The 18,054-nt window shown below is 48.0% G+C and overlaps 1 protein-coding gene across 1 annotated transcript; it reads right to left on the minus strand.

Annotated features, from left to right (window-relative positions):
• Positions 1 to 15,818: 15,818 nt before the first annotated feature.
• LOC122662931 (uncharacterized protein K02A2.6-like) lies at positions 15,819 to 16,535 on the minus strand. Its single transcript, XM_043858634.1, has one exon. The coding sequence runs from the start codon at positions 16,533 to 16,535 to the stop codon at positions 15,819 to 15,821; it is 717 nt and encodes a 238-aa protein (XP_043714569.1).
• Positions 16,536 to 18,054: the final 1,519 nt, after the last annotated feature.

The raw sequence follows: 18,054 nt of genomic DNA on the forward strand, positions 1-18,054 counted from the left end.
TGTTTGATCAGTTGGTTGGTGGTTCGTGAGTGGGTGTTGAAATCGTATTTCACAAACACTATCAAGACCACACAAAACTGATGATAATTCAAATAAAAAATCATTTTTTTTATACAGAGTAAAAATTATACGGAGTCATGATATTGATATTGAAAATAAAGTTTGTATTGGATAGGATATATACTCTTTGTCTTCTGCATCAAATTGAAACGGTATCAAATTCCTGATACCATATCAATTGACACCCTTAGAAGTTGGCCACGTTGTTTCTTAGGCAATAAGCTTATGTATTGAATCTCAAATGGTGCTCCAATTTTTTTTTAATTTTTTGGTGAAAGAGGATTTTACTGGATGGGAACATGTGTATAACCAATGACATCAGACCTACACAGATCCTAAAGCCACTGAGTGGAATGCGATCAATCTATCAAACACATGATAGACAGGGCCTTCCTGACCAGGACATCTGCAATATGGTTGATAGCCCGTGAAATATAGTGAAAAGAAATAAAATTAAAAGAGCTAGATAAAGCTCTGATATCAGCAATGATCGCTGCAATCTCTAAAGGAGGAACCCTAATGAAGTTAGCTAACAAACTAACCACCTCCCCATTGTCAGATTCCACCTGTAGCGAGGAGATGGTGCTCCAATTAGTGATTGAAGCATTAATTTTTCGTTCACATTCTAAATCCCGTTCGTCACCTTAAAGACAAAGTGTAAACTAAATAAATATAAATCTGAGGAAAAGGAAAAAGAAAATGAAAATGTCAATTCTAACGGGCCCAGTTTGGAAGAGGGCTAGTCGTAATCCCGTCCGTCATATTGAGTCACGTGGAGAATTAGTTATGGTAAGTTGTCCGTTAGAATCGTCATATTCCTAATCAGTTAATTAATCCCATGCACTGTTTGTATTATTATTCAACCATGAAAGTCTCTAGATTTTCAATTTGGGACCATCTGATCTGACACACGTCATATATTTGGGCAGTTTCTAGAAGGGCATTCAAAAAATGGGTCGTGCTGGAAAGTATATATCTCAAAAGTGGATTCATTTGGTAGTTGGTACAACATTCCAATCTTTTATGCATCGAATCATCTGTCATCGTTTTTTGATAGGTGTGAGGTCGTCATTTTCGATCTCTTATGAGAGGAACTTACGAATCTGACTAGGTATGGAAGTTAAACAGAGAAAAATTCCATAGTTTGACAGGGCAAAGTTTTTCTTAATAATTTTTTTTTTTTTTTTGGCCAAGTAACATGTCCAATGGAATTCAAAATTTTGTGAATGTGTTGTTGTCGACATTATTTGTTAGAAAGGTGTTACTCTATTTCATAAATCTATCTGAAGAATCGGCTAACATCGATCTTGATTTCCATCGTTTCTAATTGTTGCTTCTTGAATTGGAATTGGATCAGTCCCAATCGGAACGGCTAAATTAGATCCGAATCGATTGATTTCTAATAATTTTCTTTGTAATCCATCTTAAACTAGACTGATCCATGGGCCGATTCTCGATTCTTGATTCTTGAACCGATTCAATTTTCACCATAAAATAGCTTAAATTTCTTATTCCTAAACTGATTGGGATCGAAATCTTCTTTGACAAATTTTGTTATCGATCCCGAGTTTCAAAACCTTGTGGAGATGTAAATATCTATTAAATATAGAAATTAAATTTGATTAGCTTAGAACAACTTTTGTTCAACCATATGGGTGAAACAAAATAAATAAAATGTTTTCTTGCATTGTAGGTGAAGAAAAAGTATATCCATCTAGTTGAACGATGAAACTTTCAACTAATGAATCCAAATCTCATATAAAAAGTCTTTTTTTGGTGTATGACCTACACAGAGGGCTAGAAAAGGATCCACAAGGGGCCAGCAGGGAAGCCCAATGGACCATAATTATTTAATACTAGTGCTCATTGTACCAACCACCTTGAGAAATGAGAAGAGTAGGAATGAGAAAACAATAACTTAGGTTTGTAAAAGGCACAAATTGCATTTTATGTAGTATTGCCAAAATTGATATTAGATAGGGTCAAGCAACCATCAAGCTCAACTGCATGTCCCGTATTTGACCCGTTTGTTATAATTTTGATTGACTAGAAAATAAAGGATTCCTTCGCACCTAAGAAATTGCTGGATGGATTTGGGTTTTATTGGCCCACTTTTGGTTCTGCGCCAGGTTCTAGCTAAGGGCGGTTAGTTAATTTGGTCTTCATTATGAATAGATATGATAGAGATGTCTATGACAAGTTGGTCTTTTATCCTACCCAAAAACTAAGTCTGATTTCTTAGATATTTAATGATGAACCTAAATTCACACCAACCAATCAGAGGTCGCCATGTGTTGCGGCCTAAGGAAGGGGGCCAAGACAGAGCCAGTGAAGGACCAACCGTAGGCGCCGATCACCAACACCCACGGACGCAAACCCCATTGGGCGCAGCCACCCTTGGGCGCCAACCCCCTTGGGGCGCCAACCCCCATGGGCGACAACTCCTTCGGGCATATCATCCCCGGGCACAGTCTCCCTCGAACACGGCAATTGCCACCGCCATCAACAAGACACAGATCCCATCACCAAGGACTCTAGGCCACCGCATATCGAGTCACGTAGTCTGAACTGACTCATATACTAGGAACCTCATCTACCACGTAGATGAAGTCTATCCACCAAGGATGTTAAGTCTATCATGACACTACTTCTTACAGGAAGACAACTACCAAGTCAATCATGACACTACGTCTCTCAGGAAGACGACTACCAGATCTACCGTGACACCACGTCTCACTGGAAGACAACCTATCAAGGATAAGCCTTACTACTCAGGGACTCTATCACCTACGGCAAACACTCTACATCAACTGGGACTCTCCACACCGTCATGCTCTACTATAAAAGGTATGGCACACAGCCCCATCGGGGGACATCTTAACTCATCTTGAATACTACTATTCATCTGTTTGCTCAGAGAGATCTAACTTAGGCATTGGAGAGTCCTAGGCCGGAACCACACTGGTTCTGCTTTGTCACCCAGGGTTTTTTGCAGGTTACGGCACTCGAAGGACCGCTGAGTGGTTTCTTAACGCAACAGATTGGCGCCGTCTGTGGGAACGACACTAGCCATTACCTCTACTAGCTTGTTTCCATCACTGTTCAACCATGGCACCACGAGGCAAGAAGACCGCTCCCTCCACCAACAATGCTAAGAGGGAGGGCAACGTATCACCACCTCCAGAGAGTTCACGTCGAAGAGCCACTGACCATGTCTCTCAGGAAAGGGAGATCCCAAAGAACCAACAGGTTGGGGGAGTCAACCTCAACCCTGAAGCAGCCATTGAAGGCCCCGTGGAGCCAGTACCTTATCCTAATGCACCAGCCACTGTGGGCCAAATCAATGACCTGCAGCAACAGATCCTCCACGACCAACAACTCTTCCGTGACTACCTGAGGCAGCGTGCAACATCACACCGTCGTAGGACGGACCCTCAACAGGAGCAGAGCCCCAGGAGGACACCTCCCAGGGGTGACAAGTCAGACAGGCACACCAGGCAGCGGAGAAAGCCTTCTCAACCTAGGGGGAGATCGGCAAATCCTCCAACACGGTCGGACGGGGGGAGAACACCATCACACCGATCCGTGGTACATAACCCTGAGGGGTCCATTCGGAGGTCGATGTTTGATGGTCGACTAGGAGGAAGTCATGTACCAGAGTGAAGCCGGACTTACCGTGAAGAGAGCCCCTCACGTTCAAGATAAGATTCATCACGGCATGACCCTTCACCATCCTGCCAACAGTCAAGGCAGGAGGGGACTTTCAGGAGGGGACACGAACGAGCACACAACGAACAACCAGTCAGATATGGGGAACAAACACGAGATGAAGAGTTAGATAAGAGACTCCGAGAGTTGGACGAGAAACTGGAAGAGTTGAAGAAGCAAACCAAGGGGGAGACACACTTAATCCCTGGACAACATCCATTCTCAGAGGAGATCATGTCAGCCTCACTGCCATCCAGGTTCAGGTTACCCACCTTTGAACTCTACAGTGGTACCACTGACCCTAATGACCATATCAATTACTTCAACGGGATGATGACCCTCTATGGTGGATTGGACATGGTATCCTGTCGAGCATTCCCCGCATCCCTCAAGGGTGCAGTGACCTCATGGTTTTCCAGACTTCGACCACGATCGATCGGATCATTTACAGAGCTATGCGAACAGTTCATGACCTGCTGCCAGAGCAGTGTCAAGCATAAGAAGACAACGATCAATCTACTGAACGTGATACAGAACCCTGGGGAGTCCATCAGGGAATATGTCAGTAGGTTCACCAAGGAGTCCTTGGAAGTCAGAGACCTAGACGACCAGACCCAGCATGCTGCCTTTGCTGGGGGCATCCGTGACATGGAGTTGATCAAGGACTTGGCACGTCATAAGACCAGGACCATGAAAGAGCTACTGGAGCGATGCAACGAGTTCACTAACATGGTCGAGATAGTGTAAGCTCGACAGAAGGTGATCGAAGCCAAACCATAAGACAATAAGAGGTCAGCACCAGATGATTGCAAAGAAAGTAAGAGGTCGAGGACCGAGCATCGGCAGGAGAAGGGCGATCGCCCATCAGGAAGAAGCGACCGTCGCTCAGAGAGAAGTGAGAGATCAAGCAGTCCGGAGTTCACACCGCTGAACACCAGTAGGTCCCAAATCCTTATGCAAATCTAAGACCGTGACCTAATTTGATGGCCACGACCCATGCAAGCAGGGCCTGAGAAGCGCAACCCTAACAAGTACTGTCTCTTCCATAAGGACTACGGGCATGACACAGAAGAATGCTATCAACTGAAGAGGGAGATAGAAGGCCTTGTGAAAGCAGGGAGTTTGGACAAGTACGTGAAAGGAAGACACAATGGCCATTCGGGCCACGGAGACCGAGGTCGAGATCGAGAAAGAGAAGAACCAAGAAGGGAAGAAAGAAGAACATATCGAGATAGGGAGAGAAACCACACTGAAGAAAGAAGAGAGGCACCAGAACCCAGCGGCACCAAAGGAGCCCCCATCCTCACCATACTTGGAGGACCGGGGCAGGAATCAACCAGAAAGGCCAAAGCCCATGCCAGGGTCGTGGGAGTAGTAGAAAAGTCAAGCAAGATGGCAAAGACCGAGACGGTGATCTCCTTCTCGGATGCAGACTTGGAAGGTATGAGCTTTCCACATGAGGATGTCGTGGTCGTACAGGTAGAGCTAGCCAACCGACCCGTCCATAGGGTACTGATAGACACAGAGGCGTCTGTGGACGTGTTCTCACTAGAAGCCTACCGCCAGTTCGGATTCAGAGACGATCAACTCAAGCCAGAGCCCACCTATCTCCATGGATTCTCGGGCGCCACAGCCTCCATCAGGGGCACCATCGAACTGCCAGTCACCTTCGGAAAACACCCGCGATAAGTGACCATCATGGTAAACTTCATGGTCGTCAGATCCGTAGTGTCGCTCAACGGCCTCTTAGGGCAACCGTCTCTGATAGCCCTTAGAGGTGTCGTGTCGCCCCTCCACCTAAAGACGAATGTATCCCCATATAAAGATGTGTCTATGGCCATCGAACTACCAATCACCTTCGAAAGAACACCAGCGACAGGTGACCATCATGGTAAACTTCATGGTCGTCAGATCCATAGTGTCGTTCAATGGCCTCTTAGGGCGACCGTCTCTGATAGCCCTTAGAGGTGTCGTGTCGCCCCTCCACCTGAAGACGAATGTATCCCCATATAAAGATATGTCTTTGACCACCTGAAGATGAAGTTCCCTACTGACAATGAGGTATGTGAGGTCCGTGGTGATCAGAAGAAGGCCAGAGACTGCTATGCCATCTTTGTGAAGAAGAACAATGGCAACACACGAGGAATGACACTATGCATGGAGAACCTGGTCACCGACCAGAGAGATGAGTTGACAGAGAGAAGAGGAAGGCCGGTGGAGGACCTGGTTCCATGGCCACTTAGTAAGGTTGACCCTTCCAAGGTCGTATAGATAGGCTCACTACTGAGTAACAAACAGAAAGATGAGCTAGGACACCTCCTCTAAGCCAACATGGATGTCTTCGCATGGTCGACCTCTGACATGCCAGGCATACCATGATCTATAGCAGAGCACAGGTTGCATGTAGACCCAACCAGGAAGCCCGTTCAACAGAAGAGGTAGAATTTTGCCCTTGACCGACAAGCAGCTATCAAGGAAGAGGTCCAGAAGTTGAGCAGAGCAGGATTCATCAGAGAGGAGAAATTCCCTACCTGGCTTGCGAACGTGGTCATGGTGCCCAAGCCCAATGGGAAGTAGAGAATGTGCATCGACTACACTGACTTGAACAAGGCATGCCCAAAAGATGAGTACCCACTGCCCAGGATTGACCTACTGATAGACGCCACCGTCGGACATGAGATGCTAAGTTTCATAGATGCCTACTCTGGTTATAACTAGATCCTTATGCATGAGGATGATGAATCTTACACCGCCTTCCGGACAGACAAGGAGAACTACTGCTACTGTGTCATGCCGTTCAGACTAAAGAATGCAGGAGCCACCTACCAGAGGATAGTCAGCAAGATGTTCGAGGAATAGATTTGGTGCAACATGGAGGTCTACATGGATGATATGCTCGTGAAAAGCATCCAAGCCCATCAACACCTGGCTGACTTGGAAGAGGTATTCACTGTGCTAAGAAGGAACCATATGAAGCTTAACCCTGCGAAGTGCGCCTTCGGGGTGACGTCAGGGAAATTCCTGGGGTTCATGGTCTCAGTACAGGGAATAGAAGCCAACCCATCCAAGATCAAGGCCATCCAAGAGATGGCACCACCTCGGACAGTCAAAGAGATACAGAGATTGAATTGAAGGATCGCTGCCCTTTCCAGGTTTGTGTCACGATCGGGAGACAAGTGCCTGCCGTTCTTTAGGATGTTGAAGAACCTCCGAAATCCTAAAGACTTTGCATGGATGGAGGAGTGCCAGAAGGCGTTCGATGAGTTAAAGGAATACCTAAGGATTCCACCACTGCTAGGGCGATCGGAACCTAATGAAGAACTGTAGATCTACTTGACAGTGACCCTCGTCGCGGTTAGCGTAGTGCTGGTAAAGGAAGAGGGTAAGATACAGAGACCCATCTACTATGTCAGCCATGTGCTGATCGATGCAGAAACCAGATACACCAGGATCGAGAAAGTAGCTTATGCATTGGTGATCGCGGCTAGGAAGCTACGACCATACTTCCAAGCCCATACTATCATAGTCCTCACTGACCTACCGCTAAAGAAAGTACTCCACAAGCCAGATGTCTCCGAACGATTGATAGCCTGGGCAGTAGAGTTGAGTGAGCATGACATTAGGTTCCAACCCAGGATAGCCATCAAAGGACAAGCCTTAGCAGACTTCGTCGCTGAGTGTACCCTACCAGAGACGGAGCCAGAAGAAGAGGAACCAGAGGAGCATGATCGAGGATCGTGGGAGATGTTCGAGGATGGTTTGAGTAACGCCACAGGAAGCGGAGCTGGTTTCACACTCACCACCCCTAAAGGATTTTGAATCTAGTATGCTCTACGGTTCGCCTTCCCAGCATCCAATAATGAAGCAGAATACGAGACACTACTTGCTGAACTCCGGGTAGCCAAGGCCATTCAAGTCACACACCTATCTATCCGGAGTGACTCCCAGCTAGTAGTGAACCAGGTGAATGGAGAGTACGAGATGAAGATCGATCGAATGGCATCATACCTAGCACGTGCTCGAGAGTTGATCAGCGGGTTCATGAAGTTTGAGATTGTTCGAGTTCCCAGGATCCAGAATGCCACTGTCGACGCACTGTCCAGGCTAGCCAATGACGAATTCAGAAATCTAGCAAGTGTAGTGTACGTGGAGATATTGTATGAACCATCATACCAAGAGAAGAAAGTTAATGAAATCAAGGAGGGGGGCTTAGCTGGATGGACCCTATACTTAACTACCTACAGAATGACGTCTTACCAGAAGACAAGGTTGAAGCAAGGAAGATAAGGATGAGAGCTATAAAGTACACCGTCCTGGACAGAGTACTGTACAAGAGGGAGGCCACAACACCACTGCTTCGGTGCTTAGGACCCAAGGGAGCCCAATATGCCCTAGCAGAGGTACATGAAGGGATCTGTGGAAGCCATATGGGAGGACGACATCTAGCATACAAAATCCTCCGACAAGGGCTCTACTGGCCGAGAATGCAAGAGGAGGCAATACAGTACGTCAAAGCTCGCGAGCAATGTCAATTATTCGCCCCAGTACCCCATCTACCCGCCACCAAAATAACATCGATCCTCAATCCCATTCCCTTTGCCATGTGAGGGGTCGACATCTTAGGGGACTTCACAGCAGCATCAAGAAACCGCAAGTACTTGGTGGTCGTCATCGACTACTTCACCAAGTGGGTAGAGGCCAAACCAATGGCCAAGATCACAGAGAACAAAATGGAGAAGTTCGTCCATGACGACATCATCTATAGGTTCGGCATGCCAAAGATCATAGTCTCCAACAATGGGAAGCAATTCAACAATCCTAAGTTTAGAACCTTCTGTCAGAGCTACAGCATTGACTATCGGCCTATTTCGGTAGCCTATCCACAAGCCAATGGTCAGGTGAAGGTAACAAACCGAACCCTACTGGATGGAATAAAGAAAAGACTAGAAGGAGCCAAAGGGAAGTGGGTCGAAGAAATACTGAGTGTCCTGTGGGCATACCGCACCATAGTAAGAACACCCACAGGTGAAAGCCCATTCCGCCTAGCATATCGCACTGAGGCACTTGCACCGGTAGAGGTCCTTACCATGTCCCACAGAGTACTGCACTTCAACGAAAGGACCTACACAAATGGACTGCGAGCAAATCTAGACTTCCTGGATGAGGTACCAAAGAAGGCACTACTGAGAAACGTGGCATACCAGCAATGCACAGCCAAGTACTACAACGCCAGGGTGCAAGAAAGGTTATTCCACCAGGGAGACCTTGTCCTAACGAGGGCAAGTGCATCGCAGCCACGGAAGGAAGGGAAGCTATCAGCAAACTGGGAAGGACCTTACATAGTTTTCAAGAAGATATGTCTAGGGACATACCGCTTGAAAACTCCGGGGGGCAAGAAGTAGACCATACCTGGAACTCAGAACACCTAAAGAAGTACTACCAAGAAGAGGAGCAAGCAGAGAGTGAGCTAGTCACCGTCACCCACAGACACAAGAAAGTCACATTACAATTACAGTTTTCAAGGATAATTTGAAATTTTATATGGGGATACATTCGTCTACTCTACCCGGCGGTCGAACACCTCCAAACCACCAAGGTCCGTTGACCACCAAGGCCAGTTGGCCACCAAGGTCCATTGACCACCAAGGCATAATGTCACCAAGGCCTGTTGGCCACCAAGGTCCATTAACCACCAAGGTGCAATGCCACCAAGGCCCATTTACCACCAAGGTGTTATACCACCAAGGCCCGTTCACCACCAAGGTTCGTTGACCACCAAGGCGCAATGCCATCAAGGCCCGTTGGCCACCAAGGTCCGCTGACCACCAAGGCATAATGCCACCAAGGTCCGCAAACCACCAGTATCCACAAACCACCAAAGTCTGAGAACTATCAAGGCTCAAGGCCACCAAGGGTCATAGACGACAGACCATGGATATAGGGTTCGAGGTCGAGGTCCAAGGATGATGTTCGAGGTCTGAGGTCGAAGTTCACGAGAAGTCAAGGTCGAGGTTCAGGGATGAGGTTTGAGGTCCGAGGTTGAAGTTCGCTAGGAGTCGAGGTCAAGGTCCAAGGACGAGGTTCGAGGTTGAAGTTTGCGAGGAGTCGAGGTCAAGGTTCGACTAAAGATGTGTCTATGGACAAAGACCAAGGGAGAGCAAATATTTTATATACCAGAGAAGACAGGCATGGACCAACGAGGATAGGCATGAAATCGACTCGAATGAACGTCACCAGACGCGGATTGGATCGAATGGGCGTCACCAGGCATCGATCAATGAGCGTTGCCAGGCGTGGATCGAATGGGAGTCCAAGGGCACGAATCAGGATCGAATGGGCGTCACCAGGCGTTAAGCGAAGGGGCTTCAACGGGCGTGGATCGAACGAGGGCCCAATAAATGGGTGTCGACTCTTACAAAAAAAAAAAAATGAAGAAGAGGGTCAAGAGGCCACGGCCAAGAGACCACGGCCTATGGGCATCAACCCCTTAGGCAAGGAGAGCAAATCGAAAAAAAAAGAGGGCCAAGAGACCACGACCTATGGGCGTCAACCCCTTTGGCAAGGAGAGAGCCAAGAAAAGAAGAAAAAAAAAAAGAGAGGCAGCCAAGGGTCCACGCCCAAAAGGCGCGGACTCTTGAATGAAAGCAAGTGTTGAAAAAAAAAAAAAAAAAAAGGCAGCCAAGGGTCCACGCCCAAAAGGCGCGGAATCTTGAGTGAAAGCAAGTGTTGAAAAAAAAAAAAAAAAGGCGGTAGCCAAGGGTCCACGCCCAAAAGGCGTGGACTCTTGAGTGAGAAAAAGTAGGAGGGAGAAAAGAAGAAGAAAGAGAGTGAAAATAAAAAATAAAAAATGAAAAATGAATGGGCGCCATCCATTCATGGATGCCGCCCAAAAGGAAAAAAAGTAGGAGAGAGAAAAGAAGAGAAAAGAAGAAAAAGCAAGAGGGAAGAAAGAAAAGAAAAGGGTTTTTGGCCACGCCTTGGAGCGCCAACCCCCTTGGGGCGTGGATCTCCCTCTGGGCGCCAACCCTAATGGGCGACAACTCCTTCGGCCAAGTCATCCCCGGGCACAGTCTCCCTCGAACACGGCAATCACCACCGCCATCAACAAGACACAGATCCCATCACTAAGGACTCTAGGCCACCGCCTATCGAGTCATGTAGTCTGAACAGACTCATATACTAGGAACGGGGTAGATGAGGTCTATCCACCAAGGATGCTAAGTCTATCATGACACTACTTCTTACAGGAAGACAACTACTAAGTCAATCATGACACTACGTCTCTCAGGAAGATGACTACCAGGTCTATCGTAACACCACGTCTCACGGGAAGACAAGCTATCAAGGATAAGCCCTTCTACTCAGGGACTCTATCACCTACGACAAACACTCTACATCAACTGGGACTCTCCACACCGTCATGCTCTACTATAAAACGCAAGGTACACAGCCCCATCAGGGGACATCTTAACTCATCTTAAATACTACTATTCATCTATTTGCTTAGAGAGATCTAACTTAGGCATCGGAGAGTTCTAGGCTAGAACCACACCGATTCTCCTTTGTCACCCAGGGTCTTTTGCAAGTTACGGCACTCGAAGGACTGCTAAGCGATTTCTTGATGCAACATTTAATAAGGAAAAAGTTTTGCTTCACCCATAGAGCACCGTTCACCCACCATCTTAGGGTTCACAAACCCCTCCTAGGGTTTTTGTATGTTCCAAAATACCCTCATGTCTCTTGATACCTATCCCCGCCCTCTCTTGCCCCTCGATGAATGGGATTCCATTCACCATGGGTAGAGGGAAACTCGGTCCAATTAATATTACATTTGCATGCTATGTATTCAAAGTTTTCACAAGTGTTGCGTCAAGAAATCGTCGGGTGGTCCTTCGGGTGCCGCAATCTGTAAAAGGAAGTCAGGGACAAGGGAGAACTGGTGTGGTTTCGGCGTAGGACTCTCCGATGCCTAAGTTAGATCTATCTGAGAAACAGATGAATAATTAGAATTCAAGATGGGTTAATGGGGTAGAGTACCTCAGAATTTATAGTGAAGTATGGCAGTGTGGAGAGTCCCAATCGGTGATGAGTAGTCCTCATAGTAGATAAGTGTTCCTTGTTGGTAGGATTTATCTCTTAGTTGGTTGCTCGCCCATGGGAGGTAGAGTCCCAGTAGGGAAGATGTTCTTGGTAGATAGACATGCATGCGCCCTTGTACGTTGGATATGATTCTCGGTGCATGAGTCCAACTGAATTTGTTAGTTCGGTTGCTCCCTCTACTTGTAATAACTCCCTAAGGAACAGGCTCATTGTTGATTCCTGGGGCATTCCCTCTATTTCTCTTCGAGCTATGGGCCCTTTTGTTTGAGGCTTAGGCTATAAAACATTTAGTGAAGTGGGAGAGGTAGAGGGTTCCAATCCTTCCTACTACTCTTTTTCCACTTTTCTACCTTCTTTCTCTTCTTTTTGGCTATATCTTCATCTCTTTCTTTCCATTTTTCATTTTTCATTTCACACTTTTTCTCCTCTTGCCTCTCTCTTACCTTTTGCATTTCTCTCTTGCTTTTTGCTTTTCCCTCTTGCTTTGAAGCTTGCTACCATGTCATTTGCGCCCCATGTGTTTATTTTTGTTCCCCTTGAGCAAAGTAGCTCTCTCCTCTTGGTCCAGCCTATATCCACTCACTGATCCACTTGTTCTTGTCCATCTTCGATCTTGGTCTCGTAGCCATGCTCACAATTTTGGTCATACAGCCACGTCGCTGCTCACTCGGCCGTGCTCGAATACCCGGCAATGCCCATCGTCACCGATGCCCACTCGGCCTCGCCCGGACACTCGCCCACTTCCTTATAGTGGTCGCCTGCTTCGGCCTTGCCCGGATGCTCACCCGTGCCCGTGCCCGCGTCTCCTGTCGCCTGTCGCCCGCTTATGCCTGGCCTGGACTCTCACCGTGCCCACATTGCTGTCGCCTGCTTCATCCTCACCTGGATGCTCACCCGTACTCCAGTCACCCGCGCCCACTTTGGCCTTGCCCGAACGCTTGCCTGCGCCCACATGCCGTCGCCCTCTTCGGCCTCACCCGGACCCTCGCCTGTGCTCGAGTCAGCCATCACTCGCTTCAGCCTCGCCCAGACGTTGGCCCGCGCCAGAGTCACCCATCGCTTGTTCAGCCTCACTCGCATCTCGTGCCATCGCCCGACACTCGTGGCTGTCGCCCGTGACCATCGTCCACTCCCGTGTGCCTTTCAGGTTTGGCCATGGCCAAAGTTTTTTTTTTTTTTTTTTTTCATAATGGTAACTTTTGGATTCCTTGTTTTTGCATGTGGCAGTTCTCTTTCTTCTTTCTTGGGTTGGTAGCTTGACATTAGAGAGTACTGCCCAAGTAAGTCTTCCATCTCCTTGTCCATGTCATCGAGTGATTCTGATTCTACCACTGTCCGGGAGGGGTATGCCATGGATGGACCTTCTTCAGGCTCACCTTCGTCTATGGATACCCTCCCCCCATTGCCTTCTCCTAGGGCCATTATTAGTGATGAGGAGGGGGCCTTTGGTGGCTCTGGTCTGACGGGTGTCCTGGTGATTCTGGGGTGGCGCCCTCGGCTGTAGACCCCACTAGTAGGATGGGGCGGTTCCTTAGTATCTTGACTGCCTCGAACTTGGTATCTCTACACCGGCAGTACCATATACCTTCTGAGGTTGTCCTCCGCACCCCTGGGGGCGATGGTCATGTCTTTTCCCACTGGGCGGATGAGGTTTGTCTTTATAAGGTTTTCTTCACTTATGGCCTTCGCTTCCCTCTTCCCCGCTTAGTTGAGTTGGTCTTGGACCATTGGCACCTTACCCCCGGGCAGATATTGCCCAACTCCTGGAGGGTCATCTTGGGCTTTTATGTATTTTTTCACCTGGATGGGGCATGCCGCCACCATTCCCCTGTTCTCGCACTTTTACGCGTTGAGGAAGGGGGATGATGAGTGGTACCACTTCGGTCGTCGGTCCCTCAAGGGGCCCTTCGCCGACTTTGACTTCTTCGAGGGGCTCATCAATTTAGTGAAATATTGGAGGGATCGATTCCTCTTTCCTATGATCCCCCAATGCCTTCTGCGGTCCATCTGAGAGCCTATTGACCTAAAGAATGTGAACAATTCTCTTGAGCTAAACGACTTTGAGAACGATTCCCTCAATCGGTGCCTGGGATGCAGCAAGTTTGATATTCGAGAGTTGAACTCGGAGGCCTTCTTGTTCCTTTGGAAGTTGAGTCCTGGTAAGCTCTTTGTTCTCGTGCCCGTACTTGATACTTGTGCCTAGAATTTTCTTTTTTCTTTATCTATTGTTGACTTATTTTCTTTTTCTATCTGTTACTGTTGTTCAGTGGACCTGCGACCGGACCCCGAGCTTTTTTGGACCAGTTCCCAGAGGAGGGCGGCTTAGAGGGTGGTTGCCCAGGCCACGCTTCCTCCAGATGCCCTTTCTGCTGGGGTAGGGGATGACAACACCCCTTCGGTCCCTACTCCTCCCACCGTTGTTCTAGCAGTGGGTGCTAAGAGGAAAGGGGTCCAACCCTCCTAGCACCGGGAGGGGCTCTCCGAGGGTCAAGCTTCCACGGTCGATCCCTACTGTTCCTTCTACATCTGGTGCTTCTATTCCACCCTCCTCCAGGGGCAAGGGGGTGGTCTCTTCTTCAAGTGCCGCTGCGGACCTGCCAGCTCCATCTCCTCTGGTTCTTCCCTGGGACATCCAGGAGGGTGCTTTTATTTCTGTCAATAGCGACATCCCGCGAGAGTGGTTGGATAAGGGCCAGTTGATTTTTATTCTTTGGTGCTAGTATGTTGGAGGGTTACTGATAACAACTTTGGTTACAGGTCTAGTACCACACTACTGAGGCGGTACTTCGCTTCTAGGGTTCGTCTTTCAAGGGGTCCAACATGCCCGGTCTCTGCGGAGTTTGGAGAGGGAACTTCTGGAGTAGAAGGCCGCTTGCAAGGAGGGTGCTCCCTAGGAGAGGAGGATGCCTGAGGAGATCAGTACCTTGTCCTCTGGGAGTATAGCCTTGGAGGCCCAGAGTTCGGGTTTGATTGCTAGGATCCAAGCATTGGAGGAGGAGCTTCAGACCTTGAGGCTGGATCATGATGCTGACTTGGTCCAAGCCCGTGAGCAGGTCATGGCAGAGTTTCGGGGATCCCAAGTCTTGGTAGACCTGTTCTATGAGTACAACGAGGAGGTTTATGATATGGGGATCCACGACATAGTGGCATATGTCCTTGGGTGGACTCCCGACTACGACTTCTCCCGGTTCCTGGGCTATGTGCAGCCGGTTGCTGCAGTTGTTAGGGTAGCTGTCGTTCCCCCTGGGAGGGTGCGGCTCTTCTTGAGGAGGGCACGACTCCTCCCCCCTTTTTTTATTATTTGATGTTGAACTTGGAACTCAGATTTGTACTTATTGTTGCTTCTTTGACGTTATTTACTTTTTCTTAGATTTTTATGGTTGGGTCCTCACCTCCCTTGTGTATTGCTCTTTGTTGTTTCACGTACATGACCGATAAGCCTAGGTGGCATATTGCCTTGTGGCCAATAGGCCTTGGTGGCATTACGCCTCATGGCCCACAGGCCTTGGTGGCATCGGCCTCATGGTCAACAGACCTCGGTGGCATTTCGCCTCATGGTCAATAGACCTTGGTGGCATTCACCTTATGGTCATTAGACCTTGGTGGCATTCGCCTCATGGTCATTAGACATTGGTGGCCTTACGCCTTGGTGGCCATCAGATCTTGGTGGCATTCGCTTCATGGTCATTAGACCTTAATGGCCTTATGCCTTGGTGGTCATCAGACCTTGCTGGCATTCGCCTCATGGTCATTAAACCTTTGTGGCCTTACACCTCGTGGCCAACAGGCCTTGGTGCTTGAAAGTGCTCGACTGATGACCGAGAGGTAGACAAATATAGCCCAGAACAAATTCTTAATATTACTTTAAAAATTTCAAATAATCCTTGAAAATAGAATACTACTATTGTAATGCGAACTAGTGTGGCTGAAAGCCGTAACTACTGTTGCTTCTATTGGTAATACTTCTTCAGGTGCTTTGAGTTCCAGGCTCGATCTATCTTCTTGCCTCTTGGAGTTTTCATGCGGTAGGTTTCTGGCCGTATCCGCTTGAAAATTATGTAGGGTCCTTCCCAGTTTACAGACAACTTTCCTTCCTTCCTGGGCTGTGATGCTCGAGCCCTCCTTAGAACTAGATCTCCTTGGTGGAAGAGCCTCTCCTTAACCCTTGCATTGTAGTACTTGGCCATTTGCTGCTGGTATGCCACATTCCTGAGCAGTGCCTTCTCGTGAACCTCATCCAAGAAATCCAAGTTTGCCCGGAGCCCATCATCATATGTGCATTCGTTGAAGTGCAGGACTCTGTGGGACATGGCTAGGACTTCCACTGGTGCCAAGGCCTCGGTACAATATGCCAGTCGGAATGGGCTCTCTCCTATGGGCATCCTTACTGTTGTTCGATATGCCCACAGGATACTAGGAAGCTCTTTGACCCACTTACCTTTGGCTCTCTCTGACCTCTTCTTGACTCCCTCAAGCAGTGTTCTGTTGGTCACTTCCACCTGACCATTGGCCTGTGGGTAAGCCATAGAGACAGGCCGATAGTCAATGTTGTAGGATTGACAGAAAGCCTTGAACTTTGGATTGTTGAATTGCTTCCCATTGTCCGTGACAATGATTCTTGGTACCCTGAACCTGTAGATTACCTTGTTACGAAAAAACTTTTCCATCTCGTTCTCTGTTATCTTTGCCAATGGCTTAGCCTCGACCCATTTGGTGAAGTAGTCGATGGCGACCACTAGGTACTTTCTATTTTCTGACGCTGCTGTGAAGTCACCTAGGATGTCCATCCCCCACATGGTGAACAGTATGGGGTTAAGGATGGAGGTCAATTTTATGGCCAGCTGATGGGGTACTGGGGCAAACAACTAACATTGTTCGCAAGTTTTGGCATATTCTATCACCTCTTCTTGCATTCGTGGCCAATAGAACCCCTGGCGGAGGATTTTATAAGCTAGCACTCTCCCCCCATGTGGCTTCCACAGATTCCCTCGTGGACCTCTGCCAGGGCGTACTTAGCTCCCTTGGGTCCTAGGCACCTGAGCAATGGTGTAGTGACCGCTCTCTTGTATAGTACCCCATCGATGGTAGTGTACTTTGCTGCCCGCATCCTTATCTTTCTGGCTTCGATTTTGTCTTCTTGTAGTACATCATTCTGTAGGTAATTGACTATGGGTCCATCCAGCTTGGCCCCTCCTCGATCTTATTGACTTGTTTCTCCTGGTACGTTGGCTCATGCAATATTTTGACGTACAAGGCACTGGCCAAATTCTGAAGCTCATTGTTTGCTAGCCTGTATAGGGCATCTGCTACAGTGTTCTCGACCCTCGATACTCGAACTATCTCAAACTTCACAAACTCCATGATCATCTCTCTAGCACGTGCTAAGTATGCTGCCATGCGCTCATCCTTCGCCTCGTACTCCCCATTCACCTGATTTACTACCAGTTGGGAATCACTCCGGATGGCTAGGTGAGTGATCTGGATGGCTATGGCCACTCGGAGTCCAGCTAGTAGTGTCTCGTACTTTGCCTCATTGTTAGAGGCCTGGAAGGTGAATCGGAGGGCGTATTGAATTAAAAAACCTTCGGGACTGGTGAGTATGAACCCAGCCCCACTCCCTACCACGTTACTTGAACCATCCACGAACATCTCCCATGATCCTTGATCATGATCCCCAGATTCCTCCGCATCTGGCTCGGCCTCTGAAAGAGTACACTCGGCGATAAAGTCTGCTAGGGCCTGGCCTTTGATGGCCATTTGAGGTTGGAACTTGATATCGTGTTCACTTAACTCTACAGCCTAGGTGATCAATCGTCCTGATACGTCTGGTTTGTGTAGTACCTTCTTTAGTGGTAGGTCTGTGAGTACCATGACCATATGGGCCTGGAAGTTTGGCCTTAGCTTCCTTGCCACGATCTCGAGTGCATAGGCTACCTTCTCAATCTTAATGTACCTGGTCTCTACATCCATCAAGACATGACTGACGTAGTAGATAGATCTCTGCAGTTTACCTTCTTCCTTCAGTAGCACTACGCTTACCGCAATTGAGGTGACAACTAAGTAGAGTTGTAACTCTTCGTTAGGCTCTAGTCGTCCAAGCAGTGGCAGACTCTCTAGGTACCTCTTCAATTCCTTGAAGGCTCTTTGGCACTCCTCCGTCTATGTGAAGTCTTTAGGATTTTAGAG

The sequence above is a fragment of the Telopea speciosissima genome, chromosome 5 (assembly GCF_018873765.1).
Source record: "Telopea speciosissima isolate NSW1024214 ecotype Mountain lineage chromosome 5, Tspe_v1, whole genome shotgun sequence".
Lineage (NCBI taxonomy): Eukaryota > Viridiplantae > Streptophyta > Magnoliopsida > Proteales > Proteaceae > Telopea > Telopea speciosissima.

What these genes read in the sequence shown, in the direction of transcription:
- LOC122662931 (XM_043858634.1), bottom strand. Translation starts at nt 16,535, where the DNA reads ATGGAAAAGTTTTTTCGTAACAAGGTAATCTACAGGTTCAGGGTACCA.